This window comes from Oncorhynchus masou, chromosome 30, assembly GCF_036934945.1.
Source record: "Oncorhynchus masou masou isolate Uvic2021 chromosome 30, UVic_Omas_1.1, whole genome shotgun sequence".
In the NCBI taxonomy this organism is placed as follows: Eukaryota; Metazoa; Chordata; class Actinopteri; order Salmoniformes; family Salmonidae; genus Oncorhynchus; species Oncorhynchus masou.
The window spans coordinates 36933144-36960173 of NC_088241.1; the positions used below are offsets into that span (position 1 = coordinate 36933144).

At 43.8% G+C, this 27030-nt stretch overlaps 1 protein-coding gene across 3 annotated transcripts in view; it reads right to left on the reverse strand.

The window, feature by feature from the left end:
- Window positions 1–27030, reverse strand: part of LOC135522597 (limb region 1 protein homolog) — a 62523-nt gene that overhangs the window by 19542 nt on the left and 15951 nt on the right. Inside the window, exons 3-12 of one of the 3 annotated variants that reach the window (XM_064949021.1) lie at window positions 25514–25553; window positions 23761–23900; window positions 22368–22471; window positions 11338–11464; window positions 10384–10452; window positions 10057–10121; window positions 9524–9596; window positions 2978–3064; window positions 1656–1732; window positions 711–788 (exon numbers count right to left, since the gene is read on the reverse strand). In XM_064949021.1, the coding sequence (XP_064805093.1) occupies window positions 711–788; window positions 1656–1732; window positions 2978–3064; window positions 9524–9596; window positions 10057–10121; window positions 10384–10452; window positions 11338–11464; window positions 22368–22471; window positions 23761–23900; window positions 25514–25553 (860 nt within the window). The remainder of the gene's footprint in view (window positions 1–710; window positions 789–1655; window positions 1733–2977; window positions 3065–9523; window positions 9597–10056; window positions 10122–10383; window positions 10453–11337; window positions 11465–22367; window positions 22472–23760; window positions 23901–25513; window positions 25554–27030) is intronic. The other 2 variants (XM_064949022.1, XM_064949023.1) reach the window with 2 other exon arrangements.

Sequence of the window (27030 nt, forward strand, 5' to 3'; positions counted from 1 at the left end):
TTCTGCAATGCGTCATGCCAAAGAAAATATCTCCTCAATTGGAATGTCGAGAAGGAGGGCGGACGGTCGCCCGTAAGACGAGCTGAGAAATTAGGCAGAAAGAAGATACCTTTTGTTACCTTAGTCATACGAAAGGAAAACACACACAAACACACAAGAGACGAGCGAACGCGCGTACACACACACACACTTCGTTTGTAGCAGATGAAACGAGATAAAGAGATTAAGGAAGTACATTACATGCAAGAGTATTAGGACCTCCAGTCAGACACATAACAGGAGTTCACCTGGTCTGCCTGGTCCACACAGCGCTACTGACTGAACCCCCCCCCCCCCCCAAACACACACACACAGAGGGTAAAGCAGCTTATTTCACCTGCTGCGGACATCACACATTTCATCTGCATGCCACTGTGAAATGACTTTCAATGAGCAGCAGCACGACAAAAAAGGCATCCAGGCCAGCTCTGCTATGATAAACATCTGGCCCAGAGCTTTCTTTCCAACATGCACCTGAGCATATCCGGAATTTGATTTATATCCCCGACGACTGCCAAGCACCTTCGCAGCGGTCTAGTTCAGTAGCTGCCTCGCTCCGGATTTACCTGTGTGTGCGTGCGTTAGGGCTTGTATAAAAAAGAAACGGCCCCTGATGTGAATCTGTTCATAAGGGGAACAGGAAGTAAGTCTCTCTCGCCATTATAGCCTACCTCTGATCCCTTTGGCATGGCAGTCTCATCCACCAGCAGATAGAGGATATTCAGCGCCACCAGTAGGACTGAGATGGTCTAGAGAGGAGGAGGAGGAGAGTTGAGAAACAGAGGAATTTAGCTAAAAAGATCAAAATCAAAAGACAAGAAGGAACTAATCATGGGTTTGTTTCTCTGTACTCTGCAAACCTATTCTGTAAGCAGTTCCACACTGAGGCTGTATAACAGGAGCATGTTAAAAGAGGCAGATTACTCTACATGGATGGATTCAATCGAAAGCCCAGCTGCTTCAGCGGTGTGAATATTTAGCGGAGCCTTTTCTTTAACTGTCACGAATCCCGCCGAAGATGGTGCCTCTTCCTGTTCGGGCAGCGCTCGGCGGTCGTCGTCGCCGGCCTATTAGCTGCCATCGATTCCCTTTCCTTTTGTTTCTGTTAGTTGGGTCTAATTGGTTACACCTGTTTTGAGTTTAGTTTTGTTTGTAGGCTATTTAAGGGCACTAGGCCCGCTGGTTATTGTGCGGGCTTGTTCTCTGTTTTATGGTGTTGGTTGATTATTGTGATCTCTATTTTTCCGGACAGTTTTAGTCCTGTTTGTTTGGAAGGGTTGTTTCATGCCTCCTTGTGTTTTGCATGTCCGTTTTTCCACTGTCATTGGAATAAAAGATCCCACGTACGGAACTACCTGCTCTCTGCGCTTGATTCCTCCACCCACCATTCATAGAAGTCTTAACATTAACACGGCAAACGATAGGGTGCCACAGGGCTCTGGACAAAAGGAGTGCACTACATAGAGAATAGGGTGCTATTTGAGATTGCAAACTAAGCTGACCAGGGAAAACTCCCCAGCAGCCACCAAGGCTTTATGCTTCATATGCCATTGGGAAACAGGGGGGGGGCTTTAGTGGGAGTGACTGGCTGCAGCAGTATCAATCTGAATACTCACCGTCCCTGTGAGTAGTATTAACATCACAATGGGGTAGAGCAGGTTCTTTTCCCATGCAGAGGCTTTCTTCCTCCTCTCTAGGGGAGGGAAGATGGGAAGGTAGGAGAGAGAATGAAAGAGGGTGGGGGGACAGTGCGAGAAAGAGGGGATGAGAAAGAAAGACAAAGAAAGAGATGGGGAGAGAGGTCTGAGTTGGGAAACCACCACATTCATTGAGTTTGGGATTCTAACCATTTAGGCAAATACGACCAATACCTCAAATCAATAGAGTGAATCACTTACGATATTAAAGACTGTTTGTTTTCCTAAACCGTTTCATTAATATATCAAAAGTGAGTCGTGAAACCTCATGGCTTCAGGGTTTATTTCTAGAGTTAGTACAACTTGGTTTGGTAAAACATATCGTGAGTGTGGGCACCAACATTATCTGCTCTCTCATCAGAGAGACCATAAATCAGTCTTCCTCTTTAATTAGTCTATCTTCGCTATATAGAAACAATAACGGAGTACAGATGAAACAGAAAACTGAGATTAAAATGAACAGCTTGATTTATAGGTCTACCTGTTAAAGGATGACAGACAGCGCCGCTACCGATCTGCCTTCTTGTTCTGACACAAATAGATGGTTACAGAGAATAGGTCTCTATCGTTTAAATCGTTCTACGCATTGAGAATCTGCCTTATAATAGTATTATGTCAGCAGTGATAGCTTCTGAAGACTGACGGAAGAGTACACCACAGCGTGGGCCAAGGACAGTAAAGGACATGTGATATAAAGGGATTTCAGAAAGGACATTACAACACTGTGGTCCAGTGTCCTTATGACTAGCTTGACTGACTTGCCCTCCATCCTTCTCTCTCTCTCGCCCCCCCCCCAATCTCTCTCCCTCCCCATGTGCCAGGCTGGGCGGCCTGTGACGTTTGCCAAGGCGCACTCTATATGCACCCTCCTGCTAAATTAATGACATCACTAAAAGGCTGGGCACAATATAAAGTTTGCATCTTGTCCAATATCCTAAGTGCCTTTGTGGCCTCATCTCCCCCTCCCAACCCCCAAAAGCCTTGGCGCGCACCCATTGTACCTCATTTATAATATCCTAAAAAGGATGGAAAATAATAATTATCGGGCAGAAATGCTTTGGGACGTGTCCAAATTAAGAAATAAGACCGAGAGGGAAAAGAAAGGCTCGCTGGCTCTCAGCAATATCTGAAAAGCCTACCTCTTTGCATATGTTTCAATGGAAAATTCAAAGTCCCGAAAGACAGCATCTGTCCATACACATTATAATCTGAGAAAGCATAATGCGGCACCAACAACTCACCCAGTTTATTCCTCTGATCTCGGACAATGTCCAATTCTTTGTTGAGTCGATGAGCACTTCCTTGGGAATGAGAGTGAGATGTCGACCCTGCGGACAAGAGGGGGGGGGGGGGGGGGGGACACACACAACATCAAATAAGGGTCTCAGGAATGGCATTTTATCAAGCTTTTAACTTACCTTTACACTTCACTCACTCACGCACCACGTAGTCATTGTGATTCGACTGCCAAGTATCTGCCAAATAACTGAAAAGGTATATTTGTTAATTCTGTAAAAACAGGGAGGCTAAACAGACAGTTCGATTAGCTACACGTGATTAATGTTCAACAATAATTAATAGTCATGGCAAGGGGTCTCCCTTTAACAGGTAAATAAAGCATTTTCAGTCACTGCTCACGTAAGTGCAGTTCTTTCTCCAGAAAGGTTGCACTAAAGCCTCTAATAAAAAAGCATGACTACTTCTGTATTGTCAACCCTCAACCTTTATGGCATTTCTCCTATTTTATTAAGAAATCCCATCTGAACGGGTAATCCTGCTTTGTACATAACAATGTGGTCTCCCAAACAAGTAAAAATAATCTCCCGTGTCAATGCTGTCTAGCGAGCGAACGGGTGCATGCTCCAACTGGTTCCCGGGGCTAGGGAGAAGACAGCGAGGGATTCTCCAGGAAAACCACAAGGGCAGCTCATTTAAGGCTAATTGATCTGTTTTACTCTGTTTTCCTTCCAGCCTTGACGTACAGGTTGGAGCCCTCAAAGCCAAGTGGAAGAGTATCCATTTGCATCCCCTGGGGTGATTGGCAGATCAAGACTAATTAGTTCAGTGTCACACTGTTACTAGCGTGCAATAAAAAGATGATCTTTCATCTTTGTTACAGGGGTGAAGAACCAATCACTTTGATCAAATATTTCTCCCCCCCCCCCCCCAACTATTATGACACACCCTGTCTGGATGGGCTTTGGGATACAACAAGAAAGAGAAAAAAAAGGATAGAGTAGGTGGAGGGGAAAAAAAAACCCAGAGTGGATCCTGTCTGTGCCCTGCCTAATACCTGTCCCAGGAACGCAGTTGGGGAAACTTTGAACCCTCAAACCAAATGCAGTCACAATGCAACAGGAAATGTCACGAGCAGTTCAACAGGACGTGATTTGAGAATTGAGTCGGACCCAACATCGAGTCCTGAGGGGCACCGTGACTGTTCAGCCACAAGACATCCCATCTATCTGGAGAACGTATGCAAAACAATATCCTCAGCCATCACCTTATCACAGTAATCCTATTATTACACCGACTCTAAATCAATTTCAAGCCAGGTCGCAGTTGTAAATGAGAACTTGTTCTCAACTGGCCTACCTGGTCAAATAAAGGTGAAATAAAAATAATATTTACAAAAAGCTCCAACTAGCCATGACTATTATTAGGAACATCAAATTATCTGACCACCAACCAAGAACAAAATCATTACATGATAAAAAACAACAACAATGCAGACGATAAAGGAAAAGTGAAGAATAGCATTTTAAGAAGTGACATCCTTCAAGCAAAAGCAAGATATATTAATGTACTGGCAGCAGAGGAGACAGCAGTCCCCCAAAAAGTTCCAGTGTTCCTGCACGTACCGACGCTGCTACTGCTGCCGAAAATAATGAAACTTCTCCTCTCCAACCTTCACCATAGTTTAGCGATTACGTCACCTAACATTATGCTAAGCAGCATGCGGAGGCGACGGACGGAGGCGTTGGCAAGGTCATCGTGCCGCATAGCATCTGGACCAGAGCACGCTGCTGCTGCCGCGAAACACACAGAGGGAACCAGAGGGGCTAGCGAGCCTCAACTAAGACAGCAGCTTAGCTCATGTCTGAGCAGCATCCCAAATGGTACCCTATTCCCTATATAGTGCACTTTTTTCGTCCAGAGGCCCTGCTTTTGGACACAACCCTGGACTGGAGTTGGAATACTGGACTAGCTCTGGTGCAAGGCCTTTACATTAGCATAGGGCCATTGTTACGTTGCCCTCTCACCTAATTAGCTACTGCGTCTGAAGATGTGGCATAAGGTCAAAAATCGAAACCATCCCTGTCACTCACTATAGAACACCGTGAACTACATAGACCCAGGCATTGACACTTTTCAGAAAAGGCCAGAAGTATCGGGGGAAAGACCGTCAAAAGAGAGATAATTGGATATCTTAATCCATTATGAAGACATTTTGTGACATTGGACAATATCAAATGTAGCCTAACTTTGCATAATCCATTTCCTAAAATGACCAACACACTTAAATTTATCTCAATGCACCAAACTGCAGTAACTTAACAAAAGAACACGTCCCAATAATATCTCCTTTTCTCCTGAAGTGTGCATTTGTTCGCTCCTTCCCACAAATCTAAAATCATTGGATCGGTGGAGGCATGGGCTAAATGTTTCGGCCATATTTCTTATACCAGTCATTTCCTTTCAGTCAAGGGATGTGAACAAGTGCATACTTTGGGAGGAAGGAGAGACAACAGGGACATAGCTAGACTCTCAATGAAATAGGCTACAGCATAGCAAACAAACAGGGACACCTGGTGGAGGGGGCTCCGGACACATCATTCTGTCAGGCCAATGTAAAACTATGCATAATGTCAATTCTCCTGACACGAATTACATATGCAGATAAATCATGCAACACTGTGCATTTTCAAAAGGACAAGCTTGCTCCCCATCACTGGCTAGGCTAGCCAGATCTGATATTGTAATGAGCGTGTCACTGCGCGTCTCCTTGCGGTTCATATGGTCCTATCAAACCTCTCGCAGAGTAAACGCACACGCACACGCACACACACACACACACACACACACACACACACACACGGCCACTCAGCCGGAATAACCCACCGCTCCTGCTCATCTAAAGCAAACAACCAAATCCTAAATGCTATTTGGGATGTAATTGCACAGAGAAGAGATGCAAACTCAAAACCCTGAAGAGTAAATATACATCAATCCAATCCATTGATCGGTCTCGTTAATCCAAAACAGCAAACATAAACAAAGTGTAATGAGACAGGTCTAATCTACGGCCGGGCAGGCGAGGGATGCAGAGGACACAAGCCAAGCGAGGAGGACATTGGGCGCTTGTGGAGTGTGTCCTGTGAACTATCCCTGAACCTCTTCCTCCTTCTCGAAAAGATCAGAGGGAACCTCACCCTCCACTCATACCCTTCGAGTTACACCCAAGTGTGTGTGTGGTGAAAAAAAAAAAACATTCCTGGGATTCCCGATAAGGCGACACGGATCTCGCTACTTAGCGTCTGAGCGATAGCTATTCTCCCAGCTGCTTAGCTCTCGCTCTCTCCACCACGGGAGAGCGGTGGAGTTAGGCCAGGCCGCGCCGCCCCGGTGGACTGGAGAAGTCGTGGAGTGGGGTTATTGTGTTCAACTCACGGCGACATCAAACCCTCGTCCCGGTGATAAGGAACAGATTACACTTATTTTATCAGGTGTTCAAAGCACCAGCATTTGGCATAAGCCCTAGGAAACCAAACCGCTCAATAGCAGACCTATTGAGAGGAGCACCGGCGTAGCGTTTGAAAACAGAACTATCAGCACAAGCAATCTTCCGTACCTCCCTGGTTTGTAAAGACACTCATCCTCTTTATTTACTTGCATCTGTACACTTTGTTGCGTGCTTCACTTGATATTAAAGTATGTTTGGCGGGCGCCCCAAATACTTCCTGCTTTGTGGGATTCTTCAACACTAAAAGAAGGAATTTGGGAACAGTGGCCGTAGGTAGATAAAAGGCAACGCAGGTTGACAAATAGTGTATTTTGCAAGTAAAACATTTTAGCGGCCCTCTTGACAGCAAATAACATTTCTTTTTAGTTTTAGTTCATTTCCTTTAAACCATGGGGAGTAGAGAAGATTTTGCAGTTGTAAAGCAATAATGCTGCACATCTACACATTTTGACATGGGGTGGAGAGAAAAAATGTGCAATTTTACAGCTTATTTCCTGTAGTTCTACACATTTGGTGGAGAGGCATGTTTGCAGTCTCTAGCATGATATGAGTGAGAGCGACTAACAAAATCAATGATAACCCTGTTGGTAATGTACGTTTAGATAGCTGGCTGCTAGACTAATTTACCAATCTAAAAATGTTTAGCTGACATGGGCTAATTGAGTGAAAAACTGCTGATGCACAACCAAATTTCGAAATGGCACCTTGTGTATTCTACTATTCTAACATTCAACAATAAGTTGAGATCCCGAGTACCAAAATTATTATTTTTTAAAAACCATTTTTTGGGGTCTTGGGAAATTGATTCACGGGCCTACAAAAAAGGGGGGCCGCCGCCAGTTGCCCATCCCTGGCCTAGTTAGTAGTAGTCTATCAACATGTTTCACCAACATCTACTACACCACCATCAGAAATAAATACAGTATGCGTCCCAAATGGCACCCTGTTCGCTACACAGTGCACTGTTTTTGACCAGAGCCCTATGTGCCATTTGAGACACAGTTACTCTCCAAGACCATTTCAATTCCCTCCTAATGAGGGGCCTGTCATTACTAGTCTGGGGCCAGAGATCAAATGAGGAAATCGCCTGGCCAGTAGTGCCAGTGGAAGGCAGTGTGCCGTGTTCTTAAATTGACTCTAAAACTCTCCACCAATGTAATTTATGGTCTCTGACAATGGCAGCTGCAGCTTGTCCTTTAGAAAAAGTGAAAGAGAGAGCGAGCGAGGGAGGGAAAGAAAGCGAGCGAGGGAAAGAAAGAGAAAAAGAGAGCGAGAGAGAGAGAGAAAAGACGAGAGAGAAAAAGAGGGGGAGAGAGAGAGGACAGGGAAATAGAGAGTTGTTGGGGGAAGAGAGGGGACGAGAGAGAGAAGGGAGCAAATGAGAACGAGAAAAAGAGGGGTGGAGTGGGGAGGCTGATTTGTCAATGCTAATTGGTTCCAGTGCAGGAGCGCTCCATCACGACCCAATGGCGAACGTGCATAAAGACGACAGGACATCAGTTTTTAGCACTATCCACTGAGTTTTAAAACTATAGCGTGCGATATGGTTCAAAGTGCCAATAAATGCCAAATTGCCGGCATCTTGAAATTGAGCTTTGCTAACGACCATACAAAAAAAAGAGTAATGGAGAGCAACGTACAATATGGCGAACTGAGCAAAAACTAGGAATTTGTGGTAAGTGCATGGGGGCCGCCATCTTTATGCACCTCTGCTATTGTGCAGTCATCTCCTTGTAATGTGCCAACACATTTCCTGGTCTGTGTCCGAAATGGCACTCTATTCCCTATAGCTGATAGCGCATTACCATAGAGCTCTGGTTAGGGCTCGCACAATTACCGTATAACAGACGGTCATGGGGGGGGACGAACAGCTGACTGAAGGTAGGATGGCCGGGCATTCGTGCGGTTGAGTCCCTTTCTGCGGTAACATGGACTCTTAACAACGTGATGAAACTTTATTGCTCCTTGCTAAAACAAACAAGGCGTTGTAGCAAACAAGTCTTTGGTTGCCTAGGCAATGCACCCCACCCTATAGCAGTAGCAACCATAGAAATAGAATGAATAGAACAGGCTTGGAACCTCTAACCCTGGTAATTTCACAGGTAAACTCATAGTCCCAGTCGATACAAAAATAGAACATCTCGGCCCTGCCCGCCTGTGAGGAAATCAACTTCTGGTTACCTCGGTTACCCCATTGGCTCACAGCCAAATCTCGACCAACAGAGAAGGTTTTTCTGGATCAAAAAGAGGGATAGATGATGGTCCTGTTGGGGTCGGGTAATGGGCGTTTATTGCCATTCTGTTCTTATGCTCAAACATTATAACAAAACCCATTTGGCCCCCAATCGGGTCCTCTGGGCATGTGCCCTGCGTGCCACGTCAGTAATCCAGTCATGCCAAAAACACTCCTAAATTCTTGTTTTTTTCCTCTCCTTGACTGTCTAGCTTGCATTTATTAGGTTTTGTAGTTCTCAAAGATTATATTATAAAAAATATATGGGTAAAGGGGCGGCAGGTAGCCTAGTGGTTAGGGCTTTGGGCCAGTAACCGAAAGGTTGCTGGATCGAATCCCCGAGCTGACAAGGTAAAAATCTGTCGTTCTGCCCCTGAACAAGGCAGTTCACCCACTGTTCCCCAATAGGCAGTCATGGTAAATTAGAATTTGATCTTACATGACTAAAGGTTAAATAAAAATGTTAAAGTATCTGTTTTACATATTTTCAGTATGGTTTTAGTCATTTAAGGTTACACTGAAAGCCTTTTCCAAACCGGAAAATTAATTTAAAAAAAAATGTGGGTGTGCAGCGTCGGTGCGCATTCTAAATGCATATAGGGGAAACATTGAACTTCTATTCATTCCATTTCTATGGCAGCACATGTAGTCAGGAGCTGATAAGAGAAAATGTGTGTCGTTTTCGCGATTCAAACGGTCATTACAGTGAACGTTGTCATTTGGCTGCCTCACAGCCCTAGCTCTGGTCAAAAGTAGCGCACTAAATATAAATAGGGTGCAATTGTGGGCGAGGATCTACTGACAACGTACCGTTCAATCTCCTCTGAAGGGCTTCCTCTTGCAAAGTAACGCAGTAAATCTGCTCATCCAGGTCCTCCAGGATCTGAGGGGACAAAATGGGTTATAATAAGGTCCGAAGTGGGGCCGGAGAGTAACAGATGGGTGGATGAGTTGGTGACATGTTTGTAGTCCTCGTGTCCACAAGTCGCACATGTTAATAGCAGAAATGACCCATTTCAGAGTCAGACAGAGGAAAGCTAGAAGTCCATGTCGGTCAAACGTATAAAGTCACTAAAATATTTACAGTACACATAAATACATGTAGCAATGTGTTCACAAAAATCTGAAGTAGCCAGCGTAATAAAAAAAAGGTGCCAGGCAGTGGAGGGGCATGCTCGCACTTTAAAATTGAATGTGGCATCTGCTGTACTGCAATTTGCTAAAGTCAATTAGGTAGCCAGTCATATGAGGGTTAGTATGCCAGCTATTTGGCTGGCATCTGGCGCTTATAAAACACAATGAAGGCGTTTGAGGTAGAGCATGGAATGGAAGTTAGCACTCACGGTTGGTTTGACTAGTAACTGGCCCATGACTGTGAACATTCTGGACAGGCCCACAGGAGTACACACTGGTGATAAAGAAGTTACAAGTGGCGAGACACAACCAAAACAGTTCCAGCATATTAGGGACCTAGGGATTACAACACAAATGACCTTCTTGTCCAAGCCATATGTGATCCCCCCCACCCCATACACTTTTTCTTAAAATCATGAAACTTGGTACACTTGTACAGTTTAGGCCCCTATCAAAAGTGTTACTGAACCTCCTGCACATGAATCAAGATCATATTAAATTTATTATGTTCCTATTGATTCAACAACAATACTCACTCAGGAGGAGCAGTCCCCCCATCAGAGATATACAGGAGTAGAGGTATGGTAAGTAGAATTCCCAGAGATCTGAAGGAAAAGGGATGAAATGTTAGTTAAAGCTGAACAAATACAGTACCAGTCAAAAGTTCAGACACACCTACCCATTCAAGGGTTTTTCTTTATTTTTACTATTTTCTACATTGTAGAATAGTGAAGACATCAACAGTATGAAACAACACATACGGAATCATGTAGTAACCACAAAAAGTGTTAAATCTAAATATATTTTAGATTCTTCAAAGTAGCCACCATTTGCCATGATGACAGCTTTGCACACTCATGGTATTCTCTCAACCACCTTCACCTGGAATGCTTTTTGAACAGTCTTGAAGGAGAGCCACATATGCTGAGCATTTGTTGGCCGCTTTTCCTTCACTTTGCAGTCCAACTCATACCAAACGATCTCATTTGGGTTAAGGTTGAGTGAAAGTTGTCATTTTCCAGATTGACTGACCTTCATGTCTTAAAGTATTGATGGACTGTCATTTTTTTCTTATTTGAGTTGTTCTTGTCATTTTACCAAATAGGGCTACCTTCTGTGTATCACCAAAGGGTGGCTACTTTGAAGAATCTCAAATATAAAATATATTTTGATTTGTTTAACACTTTTGGTTACTACATAACTCCATGTGTTATTTCACAGTTTTGATGTCTTCACTATTATTCTACAATGTAGAAAATTGTAAAAGAAAAATAAAGAAAAACCCATGAATAATTAGCTGTGTCCAAACTTTTGATTGGTACAGTACATCAAACCACACAGCTAGAAAACAGAGGTTGCATCCCAAATGCCACCCTATTCCCTACATAGTCCACTAATTTTGACCAATGCCCATAGAGCTCTGGTAAAATGTAGTGCACTAAATAGGGAATAGTGTGCCATTTGTGACACACAAATCCCCATAGCCTTACCATAGAGTGACTCCATACTGGCTGCGTCATTGTCGATGAGCGCGGACGCCACCCAGACAATTCCTAGGATGAGCAGTCCGAGGAGGAAGAGCATCACAAAGGTCTCTAGAACCCGTGACTTAATGCCCTGTGAGAAAACACACACAGATGGAGGAGAGAGAAGTGATGAACAAAAACAGCCATGTTACCGTTTTTATTCATACAAAGCTGTGATTTTTGCCAAGTTCTCCTAAGGCTTTTCACACTGCCTAGGAATTGAGTAAGGCTAAGAAGGGTCAGCAAAACAAGCTCATTCTAAAAAATGACATCAGTTGAATGAATCACTTGGGCCCAGTTCCAAATGGCCAGAGCCCATGACCAGAGTCCTATGTTAAACAAGTAGGCAGCCTTGCACGAGCCAGAAAGGCTCGTCCTGCCCTATGGGCCAATCTCCTGTTTCTGTAGCGTTCGACAGATTGGTACCCCAAACCTTAACCTTAATGCTGAGTGCCAAGCAGAGAGGCATTGGGTCCCATTTTTGGGGTCTGTGGTATGACTTGACTGGGGGTCAAAACCCCAACCCTGCAATCTCAGGTCGGACACTACCCCACAAGGCCACTGAGCTGGTATGGGCCCTGGTCAAAAGCGGTGCACTATTGAATAGGGTGCCATTTGGGATGCAATCTTGGAACATAGAGTGAAACCACGCAGACACTGCAGTCTCCCCACAACCAGTGTTGCTGCAGCCTCACTACGTTACCTCAAATATCAAATGTAGCTACTACAGTGCCTTCTCTATAAAATCACCCAAACTAATGCTGCACTCTACTTTTAATAAAACGCTATTGCTTTACATTCAGGGAACGTCCCAAAATGGCACCATAACCCCTATGTAGTGCACTACTTTTGACCAGGGCTCATAGGTGCCTGATCAAAAGTAGTGCACCATTTAGGGAATAGGGGAATGTTTGTGAGGCATCCCCAGATCCATATTTACAGCCCCACGCATACTTAACTGATCCCAGAGAAGACCATGTTAAAGCACCTTCTACAACAGTATATTAAAAGGGGCCTATCCAGACTCAGAGCCGGGTCCGGTTAAATAAAAAAACAAGTGGAAGTGAAGCCTCGCTCCTGTGTGTAGATTAAGAGCAGGCCTCCCATTACATCTGGGGACGATTAGGGGGCTCTTAACGCGCCCACGGCCCTGCGGCCCAGCGCAGACAGGAGTTGTGGTAATTTGGGTTTTCCGGGTCACAGACTGCTGAGTGGTTAATAAAGTCTTCTCTACCTGTTCACACAAGAGTCCATTTACCCCCCGCGCCGCCAGTGGAGGCGGACAGGCTCTACACGAACGCAAAAACAGTGGCTGCCTTCCAAATGGCACCATATTCCTTATCTAGTGCACTACTTTTGACCAGGGCCTATAGGGGTCTGGTCAAAAGTAGTGTAGTTTAAAGGGGATAGGGTGCCATTTGGGACGCAACCTCTGTTTAACAACACTGTAGAGGAGATACTGTCTGGCACTATAGGAATAGGCTGCAGAGCATGACTTACACAGGGCTTGTGGGTAAGCCTCAAATTGGGCATCTATGATCAATTTGTTACTAGGTAAATGGTGATCCGCTAACTGGTGTGTGGAATTTGTTTATAGCCAGGTATATATATATGGGGCTGCAGGTAGCCTAGTGGTTAGAGCGTTTGGCCAGTAACCAAAAGGTTGCTAGATCAAATCCCTGAGCTGACAAGGTAAAGATCTGTCATTCTGCCCCTGAACAAGGCAGTTAACCCACAGTTCCCCGGTTGGCTGTAATTGTAAGTAAGAAATTGTTCCTAACTGACTAGCCTAGTTAAATAAAGGTTCAATAAAAGAAATACATAGTGCAGTGATCTGTTTGAAAGTGATCCTCATGTAATGTAACTGCTTTTTAAAAGTCTGAACTCAACATTGAGCCCACATCTCACACACTGAACACTTAACTTACCAATGATCTCAAACACCATCGTCACAACCATTTTGATCATCAATCATATTCTGCAAACACACAATCTCTCCACACATACAGCGGAGCTGTTGAATCTAAGCTTGTGTTCCAAATGGCACCGCATTCCCTATATAGTGCACTATGTCAAAAGCACTGCACAATATAGGGAGCCATTTGGGGGACACACAGACTGTCATATTACTGACGTATCCCCCCCCCCCCCCCACACATGTAGGCTTGATAGAAGGTACCGGTGTAGAATTTTCTAGCACAGCAGTGGGAGTAGTCTAGAGCGCCCCATTGTGGCCATGTCTGGTACGATCTGCTGCACCTCAGCAGGCAGGCATACTGATTCTCTAAAGTGAGGAAAGGAGTTTTGAATATACTGTATACTGTATGTAGTCTGCATCCCAAATGGCACCCTAATCTCTATATAGCTCTATGGACCCTGGCAAAAATGTTGTACACTATTTTGGGAATAGGGTGCCATTTGAGACGAAGACAAAACCTCATATCTAGAGAAGCATCTCATGTGGTATACTGAGGGAATATGTCTTCGTCTCAAATGGCACCCTATTCCCTAAATAGTGCACGGCTCTAAAATGGTTTAATGACAGGCCCTTTATCCTGACCTGCATACTGAAACCTCTATCCTCCAATGTGTTCAGTTCATCCTACTGAGTACATAACTACTGTGATGCTGCAGTCTAGCAGCTCACATCAGAGCTGAACTGGCCAATAGTGAGCTCTCAATGCAGAGAGAGATAGATAGATGGTGGAGGAGAAGAGGAGAGCAGTTGAATGTCTGAACGCATCTCGAAAGAGGTGAGAGAGGAATGCTTTCAGGGACTTCTGTCACATCCCCCACACACACACTCTTAAGGAGGCTCTGGGATGGATAGAACCTTGCATGGCCTGCTACTGGAGGTGGCTCTGCTCGGTTGCCTCGGTCCACCTTAACCAGCAGCCCATGCCATGCTGAAGGTGTATTCCCTCCAGGCCAGGCCTCTCGATCATTTATAAGACTCAAATCATTACCCATTCAGATCATTTAGGGCAAAGGCAATGCATGTCACCTCCCCTAATATTATTTCTGTGGAGTGTCAGACAAAGGTCGGGCAAGTGTTGGGAAGCAGAGGGTCTGAATTGCAAGCTTTCAATTAATCACATATCACATAACATATTCCATTACTTATACCCTGCATTCTCCTTGTTGCTCTTTCATAACAAATTAGCATAATTATTTTCTTAAGTACTGAAGATGTGTTTTTTCATTAGAATGGTAAGCACTGCAGACAGTCACCACAATCATCAAAACGTGGAAAACGTAGTTAAAACTCGTTTAAAAATAGGCAAGGGAGAGCGCCATGGCATCTAGAGCCGAGCGCCAGCCCGAGCTGAATGTTTCTATTCTTGCCATTCTAAATGTGTACACCACTATTCAGCTTCCCAGATCCTCACACCGCACCGCTGTCGAGCGTGGGGCTAGCTGCCTGCTCTGCCCAGTGCAGCTCCACTAGAAAACCAGGGAATCAGATACTTCTAAGAAATGTGTGTGTGTGAGGGACACTGCCCTGTGTGTATGAGATGACTGCATCTAAACAACCACAGCGACACACTCGCAACAACCTACACTTGTGTGTGTTCTCACCCAGACCCATTCCAAACCACCAACAACCCAGGGGACACTGAATTAGAGGTCTAACTCCCTTACAGTGGATATACCCTAGTGGACCTGACCACGGCTCTGCATAAAGACTATAGCTTTTAGGTTAGGGGAAGTTGCTGATTATAGCATGCCTAAACTAATACATTAACCAGAGGGAAACTTAGCTGATACATTTTATTGTCTCTTTTTATTATTTTTTTACCGGGTCCGTTTAGGGTTCTTGTAGGAAATCCAGGTCAGTTCCTTTCCGATCCAACTTTTTGGACCTGTGAAGACCTCTACACTGAATCACTGGTTGCCCTAATACCAACACTGAATGGCTCAATGCCACCCTCTTACTCTGTAGGATCAGAAACTAAATATCTGGATGGATACATGCATTCCCATGCGTGTCCTTGGGGAAGCAGAGCTAGACAGTGTCAGCATCTTCAATGGCCCCCTATTCCCTACATAGTGCACTACTTTGACCAGGGCCCAAAAGGGGTGCACATGCAGTGTTTCATCAGTGCTGAATGTCATTGTGGCATGGTGTGCTATTCCCTCCGCATCCCCAGGGCAGAGAAAGAGGGCAAAAGAGAGAGAGAGAGTGATGGGAAATGAGATGGGACAGCAAGAGAGAAAACGAGGTATGAGCAAACGAGTGAGGAGAGGGAGAAAACAGAGGAAGGTAAAGAAGGGGCGGGGCAGAGTTGCAGAGAGAGAGAGAGAGGGGGACAGGAGAGGAATAGAATAAGGAAGGAGGATAGGGACTATAGTGATGGATAGAATAAAGTATAGCATGGGATGCCTGGGAGAGGTTGAGCGCCACAGAGACCCAGACATGGGGTCTCTGTGGCGGGGGGAGGGGGGGGAGCGCGTCCTTCCCTCCAGCCCCATTAATCTGCAGCAGGTCAGCGCACAGTGGCAGAGATCATCCCACTGCCCATCGCTCCCCTCCCCGACAGGAGCGTGTGGGATGGAGGGACAGAGGGAGGGGGCCGACCCCAATCCACCACTCCAAGCCAGTCCACTTCTCTGCCTATGCTTGCTAAAGAGACGCCAGATGCAAAGGGCCCTTATTAGCGTACCCTTCAGTCCCGTCCTTCAGCCGCGGCCGTGTCAGAGACAGAAAACAGAGAGGGAGTCGCTGGTCTGGAGGGGACTGGAAAGCTTCCCCCTGTTAAGCTGCCGCAAACTAAACTTCTAAAGATTCGCCCCCAACGACACAGCAGTGGGCGCGTGGGAAATCGTTTGCTTCACGTCATAGCCCGATCATTCGATTCACGTCCGCCTTGTACGACGAGAGAGGAAAAAAACAATGCCGTGAAACTCATGCTTCACTCGCACTCCCCTTTTTTTGTTTTAAATTTAAAGCCTTTAAATGAACCTGAGTCATTCGCTCCCAAGCTCCCATGGCCAAAACATTAGACGCGAGTCAGAAAAAGGGATTTACAAGTATGCTACTTTCGATGTTTTCCTCGAGTTTATTCAAATAAAAATGTATTTGTCAGATGCGCCGAATACAACAGACCATAGAGTGAAATGCTTACTTACAAACCCTTAACCAACAATGCAGTTAAGTAAAAAACAAGTGTATAGTAAAAACTAGATAGTAAAAAATACTAATAATTATAGAGCAGCAGTAAAATAACAGAAGCGATGCTATATACAGGGGGTACCGATACAGAGTCAATATGCGGGGGCACAGGTTGGTTGAGGTAATATGTACATGTAGGTAGAATTAGTGACTATGGATAGATAATAAACAGAGTAGCAGCAGCGTAAAAATAGGGGGGACAACACAAATAGTCTGGGTAGCCATTTGATTACCTGTTCAGGAGTCTTATGGCTTGGGGTTAGAAGCTGTGAAGAAGCATTTTGGACCTAGACTTGGCGCTCCGGTACTGCTAAATGTGCGGTAGCAGAGAGAAAAGGTCTATGACTAGGGTGGCTGGAGCCTTATTATTAGGGCCTTCCTCTGACACTGCCTGGTATAGAGGTCCCCCTGCAAGGACTCCATATTGTTGTCATTACCAAGAGGTGTCAGGCTGATAAGTCCTCAAAGAAGAAATGACCGTCACCTGTGTTAATAAAATCACAATTTTTGGATGTCGCACACCACGTTCAGCCAATCAGATTGCAGCAGTCAGTTGTTTCCCCTTAGCTGAACACGGTACGCAAGATCAGGAAGCAGCACTGGCCACTCTAGCATGGTGGTGGAAAATGGTGTTTTATTAAGACACTGCATATTTTCCCTTTTTTGGAGGCCGGCAGGCCATTAAATCAAGGAACCACCCCTTTTTTTAAATTTAATTTCACCTAAGATGACATACCCAAATCTAACTGTCTGTAGCTCAGGCCCTGAAGCAAGGATATGCATATTCTTGGTACCATTTTAGAGGAAACATTTTGAGGTTTGTGGAAAGGAATGTAGGAGAATAACACAATAGATCTGGAAAAAGATAATACAAAGAAGAAAAAAAACATTATTTTGTATTTTTACGGTACCATCTTTGAAATGCAAGAGAAAGGTCATAATGTACTATTCCAGCCCAGGTGCAATTTAGATTTTGGCCACAAGATGGCAGTGTACGTGCAATGTTTTAGACTGATCCAATGAACCATTGCATTTCTGTTCAAAATGTTGAACCAAGACTTCCTTCCTTTCCTTTCACTCTGTCATTTAGGCTAGTATTGTGGAGTAACTACAATGTTGTTAGTCCATCCTCAGTTGTTTTCTCCTATCACAACCATTAAAAACTCTGTAATTGTTTTAAAGTCATCATTGGTCTCATGGTGAAATCCCTGAGCGGTTTCCTTCCTCTCCTGCAACCGAGTTAGGAAGGATACCTGTACCTTTGTAGTGACTAGATGTATTGATACACCATAACTTCACCATGCTCAAAGCGATATTCAAATCTTTTTTTTTACCAATTTACCACTAGGTGCCCTTCTCTGCGAGGCATTGGAAAACCTCCCTGGTCTTTGTGGTTGAATCTCTGCTTGAAATCCACTGCTCAACTGAGGGACCTTACATATAAATGGTATGTGTGTGGTACAGAGATGCTGGAGTCATTCAAAAATCATATTAAACACTATTATTGCACACATAGTGAGTCCATACAACTTATTATGTAACTTGTTAAGCACATTTTTACTCCTGAACTTATTTAGGCTTGCCACAACAAAGGGGTTGAATACTTATTGATATTTCAGCTTTTCATTTATAAAAAATTTCAATTAACATAAATCCACTTTGACATTATGCGGTATTGTGTGTGGGCCAATTGACAGAGAAATAAAACGCAATATAATCCATTTTTAATTCAGGGTGTAACAACACAATGTGGAATACGTCCAGGTGTGTGAATACTTTCTGAAGGCACTGTATAGCCGACTGGATACATTAAAGTCGGACGCATACGACAAACTAAGTAAAAGTAATATGCAGAAATCGCTCCACCATATCCTGGTTGCAATTAGAAGATACCGCCTAACTTCAATTTATGTGACAAAACAAGCAATCATTGTGTAGATATTCATTGTAGCATCTAAACTGCTGTGAAATATATTTTCCATAACAGAAAAATATGATATTTTCAGCTGTTTGAAGCTGGTGTACAAAACCAAACTTAAAAGACTCAAAGCGAAACGTAAGAACAGGACGCATAGAAGCAGCGCACAAAGAACAGATCTACCGCTTCTTAGACATGCCTTCAATGAGAAAGACAGATCTATAACTCACATTTCTATACGGATTTGGTCGGGTCGCCCAAAAAGTTACACATTGCAGCTTTAAATCTTGAATTAAAAAATGTTTGTGCCAAAATCCGGGATCAAACCAATGAATAAGACTTTTATCTTGAAATGATTAACATTGGACTTCAATCTCAGGCTTGTATAGCAGGCATAATATATTTTTTTCCAAACCGACAGAAAGAAGTCTAATACCCCAAAAGACAACACAAGCTATAAAATAAACAGGCAATTTCATCCAAAAAATGTAAACGCAGTCCCTCTAGGAGCTGATCAATTCATTTGAAAGACAGAGGTAAATAAGAAATTCTCAGCTCAAACTAATATGTTACCATGGCGATGGACATTGTAACAGAGGGGCTTTCGTGAGACATTCTGACCTTAAAGGAAGGTATGTAAACATCACTTTATATTCTCCGGCCACCCCTGCCAGAGCAAAGGCCTGGGAAAAATGTCTACATGTGCAGGGAGATTTGAAATAAACATCCAGGCTCCATTGTGGAGCGCCAACAAAGAACAGTATCTTAGTAACACAAGGCGGTTTACTCAGCTCAGACGTTTCCCCTCCACAATAAACACACACACTTTTCTTCATTAAAGGGTTTGGCCTAGGGCGTTAGATTGATGAGTAGCTTCTTTTAGCAACAGATGAAAACTGCTGGCCCATAGCTGGGTCACTTTCTGGGTCAGACAAAGTCTGTGTCCCATATGGCACCCTGTCCCCTATATAGTGCACTAATTTTGACCCCCCCCCCAAAAAAACTGTAGTGCACTTTATGGGAAATAGGATGCTATTTGGAACGTAACCTAGCGAAAGGAGAGGATCCGCAGAGTACTCAATATTGGTTGGAAGACAAAAAAAGGCATGCCACTCTATACTTTATAACAGCTTTGTTGACGTGATGTTTCTATCCCATATGAACTGGAGACTTCTCATGCCTAGGGGATGTATGAGGAATTAGGCCCACAATGGGAGAGGAAGTCCTTTTTATGGAAGCCTTCGAAATGAGGTTGTCTTGGTGGACTGGGAGAGCTGCGAGGCCAAGGCAGAGGAGGGACCCTAGGCCACTAGTCCATCATACAGATACTGACCGACCATCATCATAAACATGCCATCTACTGGTGGTGAATACACAACAGGGCCTTCACCCTCCACATCAGAGGGATATGCTAATATACGCTAAAACCAAAATAATTCATAGTTAAAGATAATGAATAGATCATTGATAGTTAATATATAAACAAAAAAACACATAAAAAAATGTAATATCCAAAAAACATAGCCAAAATGTGAAGAAAAAAGGCCTGGTTAGAATTATAGCTTAAATCAGCGATGGGTAGCTTTGATGGGGGTGGGGGCCACAAAAGATATCTGAACACATCAAGACGCCCCCTTCTTGACAACGGAGAGAATAAAACTTGAATTTGAGTTAATTTCCTGTAATGCAGTTTTAAAGCAAGTTTGCAGCAATTCTACATTTTGATATGGGACGGAGAGAAAATGTTTCCATTATACAGCTAATTTCCTGCAATTCCACAATTTTGCCATATGGTGGACTGGTGGAGGAAAATGTTTGCAGTTTTTAATATGAAACCGGAGTGAAAGTGACTAACAAAATCAATTGGGGCCCCCCCGTTTCGATAATTAGACTACAAATACTATAAGTTTAGAAAGCTGGCTGCTAGACTAACTTACCAAACTAAAACATTTTTTGCTGACATGGGCTAATTGAGTGACTGTCAGTGACTGACATAACAAGAGAAAAACTACAGATGCACTACCATATTTAAAAAATTGCACCTTGTGTATTCTACTATTCTAACACAACAGTAATTCAGACTCTGACAGAGTCCCCAAAAAATGTAACCACGGGCCAGGGATAGGCCAGTGGCCCATCTCTAGCCTAAAATCAACCAGCCCTAAAAGGCAGTTCGTTCATCACAAAGTAGATCTAGTCTGGTATCTCTGTATAAGCATGAGATGATGACTTGCTGGCACACAGTCTGCAGCATAAATGGGTTTCTGGAACAAGACCAGGAGCCAAAACCGTTCAACGTTTAAAATCTGCCACTTCTCCGCAATGATTTTAAAAGCATTTTACAACCATTAGTAATGAATCTTCTTCAGCTAAGAAAGTCAGAGAGAGTAAGGTTATTGTGGGGAATTTTATGCCGGTGAACAAAGTTAGTTCATACCCACATTTGGGCCGTAATTCTGATTCATCCACAATTTGGACAATTTGAAAGACTGTTAATCATGTGGACAACAGAACGTCTGAGTGAGCTAATAATTTTTTTTTTTAAAGCATAGAACATTTCAATCTCGATTCAACTCGGAGAGCTTTAGTGCCCTCGTCAAAAGTAAACAGAGCCACATGAAAAGCCTGACTTAAACCGTTACCAGTTAAATTCATCATTCACTTCATTTCCGCAGTCAAAGGGACTTTTCAGTGGCGTAACATTATGGCCACATAAACCCCTGAAATCTAATACTCAAGTCTCTTAATACTTTTATTGGGCGAGGGATAATATCACATTATAAAAACTTAAATCAAGCTTTTAAATGTCATCCTGTGGTCGGTCTGTTGAGTGACTCGGCAGGGTGCTTTCCTCTGTTCTCCACAAATACACACAACTATACCTGGATGTGTAGCCAACATTAAGCAGTGCTTCCTCTCTGCGAATTTATAGATGATCAGTAGCAAGAAAGGGTACAAAAGCCTAAAGTGATAGAGGCCAGTGTGTTCCACTTCCTAGCCATCCTGGACTTCATTACAAGAAATCCAAACGAAACAAATTAGCAGTCCCCCCCCACTCTGCCAAAAAAACGAGGCTGTAAACTACAGTAACAGACACATTTTTATGTAAGTTTGCCAGGAGGGACATAAACCAGAGGGGTTTCAAACTGTGACACAGGATAGAGGTGTATTAAAAGTAAATCTTTCCCCGCGCTTTTTCAGCTCCATTGTGCCATCACGTTGTTCTGTCTTTATGGACCCGCGAAACACGGGCCCCGGCCTCTTTTCAGAGGTAATTAATTAAAAGAGGAAGTTTGCAGAGTCTTACAACTCGATTATTAGTTTGTCCGTTTGAAGTTTTATTTTAGGGCAGAGGGGGGGGGGTGTGGGGGATCAGGCCCTAAATCACGCCGGCCGATGCCGTGGTGTTGAACTGTTTGCAGCGTCTGGCTTATTGGAACGGCTTGTCAGGATGTGGCGAATGCCGAAGACCAGATTGTCGTTGTTTCATGGTTAATGAGGTTTTTGCGGTCGCAGTTACGGTCAACTGATGAGAGTCAGAGAGAGGGCAAGGACCAGGCACCTGCTGTTGTCACTAGACATACTCTCACACAGACAGACAACGTAAACAGGAATTAATAGACATTCTTAGACAACAAAAGGCGGAGAAACAAAAGAGACAAACTATCTACTCTGCAACATGCTCTGCTTATGACAATCGACTCAATAGCCATAATCATTAGGATTACTGATTGATTAAGATGGTGTAGTTCTGCTATGGCACAGTGGACAATTTTAAACAGCTGTGTGAAAACATGGAGATGTAAATCAAGAAAGATCAAGAGTTCATCAATACTACAAGAGCATGTAAAACAAAAATGCACAGGTTTTAGCAAGTTGTTAGCAAACCCATGCGTTTTGTACCTTTTTTGATCCAGCAAATCCCTCAGACTCCAGGAAGAAATAGGCAAACGGCATCAGGACGAAGAGGCAGAGATTGGAGAAGAGCGATACCAGATTCCACAGGCCTGTAAGGGCAACATTACAGCTAGTCCTGATCAATTAATCAACCAATCAATCTTTCAAGAATATCGCCAAGCAAAATACAACATGACAGAAATCACACCTTACAATAAAACACATTATCCTCAGAGGCATCCTAAATGCCACCCTATTCCCTACGTAAATGCACTACTACCCTAAATAGTGCACTGGGTAGTGCGCTATATAGGGAATAGTTTGCCATTTTGGGACACATGTCTAGTCTCACGAGAAAGCGTTGCTTTGGATAGATAGACAGCACAGTTGTTCCCACTGGCCACCATGTATTCCTGCAGTCAACTGCTAAACCATGGACTCTGATGCCCCCTTGTGACAGCAAATGAAGATGTTTGTAATACCCTATCCTTTGCCGAATCCCCAACAACCGGATGTTCCAGGTTTGAGGGAAATGGAAAGAGAGTCTGTGACACAACGCGACTTCCACTTTTGGACGCTAACAAGGCGACACGCCAGCTTAACTCCTCCTCCACATTTACTGGATTGGTTGAACAACGCAGAAGAGAACCCCCCCCCCCTCCCCCGACAGTTTTTATTTCTTCTTGTCAAGACCAGTATTTAGGGGATCTAGTTTCCGGCGTTAGCTTACTGATTACCCTGTTCCTGAAGACCTATGGGTGTGAAGACTTTTGTCCCAGGCCAGCACGCCACGTCAGTTTCCGCTAATGATAAAGTTGATTACATGAATCAGGTGCAGTGCTAGAACAAAATCCTACAACCCCCTGCAGACCTCCGGGACTAGGGTTGGTGGCTACTGCCGTTGGGATGGTTTCGGCATGCTTTGCAGTCATGCTCACAAATAGAAAAGCAGGTCTTGACGAATGTAACACTCTCTGACAAACCACCAGGTTGTGTCCTATTCCCTTTACTTCTTTTGACGAGGGCCCATAGGGCTCTGGTTGAAAGTGGTGCAATTTATAGGGAATAGGGTGCCATTTGGGAAGGACAGGTCTGATGGAAACAGATCTTTGTGACTAGATGTATAAAAGGAGTGATTCTGTTATGTGTTGTCAGTGGACCAAATCCAAAAAGAGACCAGGACTTACTTATCTAAAGCTGGAACTACAACATCGAAAACACTCAAAACAAAACCAAATCCACATACAGCCTGCGTCCCAAATGACACCCTACACAGTGCACTACTTTCAACAAGACCCCTATGGGCCCTGGTCAAAAGTAGGACGCTATATAGGGGAAAAGGTGCCATCTGGGATTCAACCAAACAAACAAGATGTGAAATGTGAATGACACTACTGACCATGGATGAGGGAGCCATTGAGCCACTGAATGTAGTAGTTTTTGGGGAAGGAGAGCAGGATCTCATTGCTAATGATAGAGAAAGGCAGGAGGAGTACAGCCCCACCCGACATGGCCAGGGTGAAGGTGCACAGGTACAGTCTGTGGGGAAGCCACACACACGTGCAAGAGCGCGCACACACACACACACACACAAACACACACACACACACACAGTGAAAGAGAGGAATTAGTAATAAAGTCTACAGTTTGCTGTGAAATCACACAGCTTTGTTAAGGAATTGTTAAGAACTTACACACATACAGTATCTTACAGGTAGTGTCGGCAACAGGTGGCCCGCGGGCCAAAACCAGCACCCGGGTGATTTAAAAATATATATTTTATTTGGGAAAATACAATAAAAATATTTTTTTTAAATCACCAGCTAAAATGAGTTTAATTTAGGAAATATAAAAGTATTCCCACAAATAAAAAAATACACTTATGTGATCGTGTCTCAATGTAGTCAAGGCATTAAATTATTGTTATTTTCAAATACAAAAATCACTTTTTGGGCTTAGTTGTGGTCAATTTGCAGTGATCAAATTGTTATAATTATGTTCTGGCCCCCCGACCCGTCGCTCTGACAAAAATCATCCCGAGGCTGAATCTAGTTGCCTACCCCCGTCTTACAGTATTAATTCATATAAGAATGGCAGTGTCGCAGCTCTACACATCAGCTTTCAAATGCATCTACATGAGCTGTATCCACACATACAATGCCCACATTCATGCAGGCTAGGAATCGTTTGAATACATTTGAGTACTCAAGTAGAACTGTATTCCAACGGTCTTGAAAGGATTCGTGTTCAAATACAAGTCACATTAATGGAGAATCTTCTTATACAGTGTCACAGGGATTAATAATAAGGGAATTAAGTTGTTTAGTGCAGCAGGCTGCTTCCCAAATGGCACCCCATCTCCTATATAGTGCACTACGGGCCCTGGTCAAAAGGGGCTCTGGTCAAAAGTAGCGCACTAAATGGGGAATAGGGTTCCATTTGGGATGCACGACAGTCGACCACTTCACTTAAATACTAGTGGAGCAGATGGCCACTTCAATGTCTATGAGCTGTATGTCAATCTATATCCCTCCCTCCCCTGCAACCTGGCATCCCAGCAGCGCAGGGGCCTGGGCTTTAGCCTGCATGTGGAGCTTGCCAGATTCTGCTGGCCAGAGGACTACTTCTGTTCCTCTCCCCCGTGGGATGTGGACAAGGTCACCACTTTGATATATAGCTCGAGAATTAAATTAATGTGGAATGCTACACCATTTACTTTGCTGAGCTGTTCCCCCTTGCAATAATCACCATTAGCTGGACCCAAGAGAACAAGTGACAAAGTGGGCCACAAACATATGGTCTACTGTTTCTGCTTTACTACCAGAGTTGTGTTGGTTAGGCCCGGTGTGCAGTGGTGTGTGCTATGTGAAAGACAAGCCATTCGAACCAAGACATAGGCTACACCTGTGTTTCCCAAAGCGGTCCGCGTGACGCTCAGCCGTTCCACATATTTGTTCTATTCCAACACAAGCACACCTGATTCACCTAATCAGTACTTGCTGATTAGTTGTCTAGTTGATGCAGGTGTGCTAGTGTTGGAATAGAACAAATATGTAGAATGGCTGAGAGGCATGAGGATCGGTTCGGGAAACACTGAGATACTAGAAGTAGGGCTATTTCTTAACAGCTTTATTGAAAGTAGTTCCACTCACGATATTCTGTTGACGATGGCGTCTTCGTCCTCCTGGTCATCTGAGGGAGAGGAAACCACTTAAGTCACAGCAGGTACAGCAAGTGAACCCTACAGAGACAAGCAAGGGCCTCTTGGGAATAAAAACCCCATGTTGCCCGGGTTCAAATCCTGGGTTGGACTACTGTTATTGCATTAATGTACTTGGCTTAGGGGAGTCCCTTTTTCCTATGGGCATGTCCCAAATGGCACATTCTCTATACAGTGCACTACTTTTGACCAGGGTCCATAGAGCCTATGTAGGGAATAGGGTGCCATTCGGGAGTGATACTGTACTGTAGCCACCTGGGTGCAGAGAAAAGAACAGCCTAGATTTTCTGGGCACAACATTTCACAGGAGGATCTTTGACGTGGAGTGGTTTACTTTTAAAAAGGAGCTTCGAGAAACCAGAGTGACCTGGACGTTCTATTCTTGTCCAAGAACAATGGGTGTGGAAGAGGGTTCATCGTAACTACATCTAGTGATTATTTTACTTTGATTCTACACATAGTAAAACATGCAGTTAGGCTGGCTATAGGCCCATTCCTATCCATGGTCATGAACCATCTGTTTATACTATCAACACACTTCATGTGGGGGTGGGGGTCATATTAGTTTCATCGTAGGGAACATTACATAGAAAGCCATATACTTTTGATCTTGAGAGAAACCTTTCCCTCTGAATAAATATCAAAATGAGTGATTGCATTTCCAGTGCTGGACAGAAAATGCATCTGAAGTTTATTTAAATGTATAAACTGGGTGGTTCGATATACCACGGCTAAGGGCTGAACCCAGCCACCCGCGTTGCGTCGTGCGTAAGTACAGCCCATAGCCATGGTATATTGGCCATTTACCACAAACCCCCGAGATGCCTTATTGTGTCAGTATACATTTTCACTAGTGCCTTCAAAAAGTATTCACAACCCTTGACTTTTTCCACATTTTGTTGTGTTACAAGTAGGGCTGCCCCAAATTAGTCGACTTGTCGATTGTTTGGTCGCTAGGCTGTCGGTCGACCAAGATTGTTTTAGTGCATTCGGAAAGTATTCAGACTCCTTGACTCTTTCCACATTTGTTACGTTACAGCCTTATTCTAAAATCGATAAAACATTTATTTTTTTTAAATACTCCGCAATCTATACACAACACCCTATAATGAAATTTTAGCAGACCTCTAAAAATAAGACATGTAAATAAGGTATTTCTAAGTATTCAGACCCTTTGCTATGAGACTAGAAATTGAGCTCAGTTGCATTCTGTTTCCATTGATCATCCTTGAGATGTTTCTACAACTTGATTGGAGTCCACCTGTGGTAAATTCAATTGATTGGAAATGATTTTGAAAGGCACACACCTGTCTATATAAAGGTCCCACAGTTGACTTTGCCTGTCAGAGCAAAACCAAGCCACGAGGTCGAAGGAATTGTCCATAGAGCTCCGCGAATGGATTGTGTCGAGGCACAGATCTGGGGAAGGGTACCAAAAAGATGTCTGCA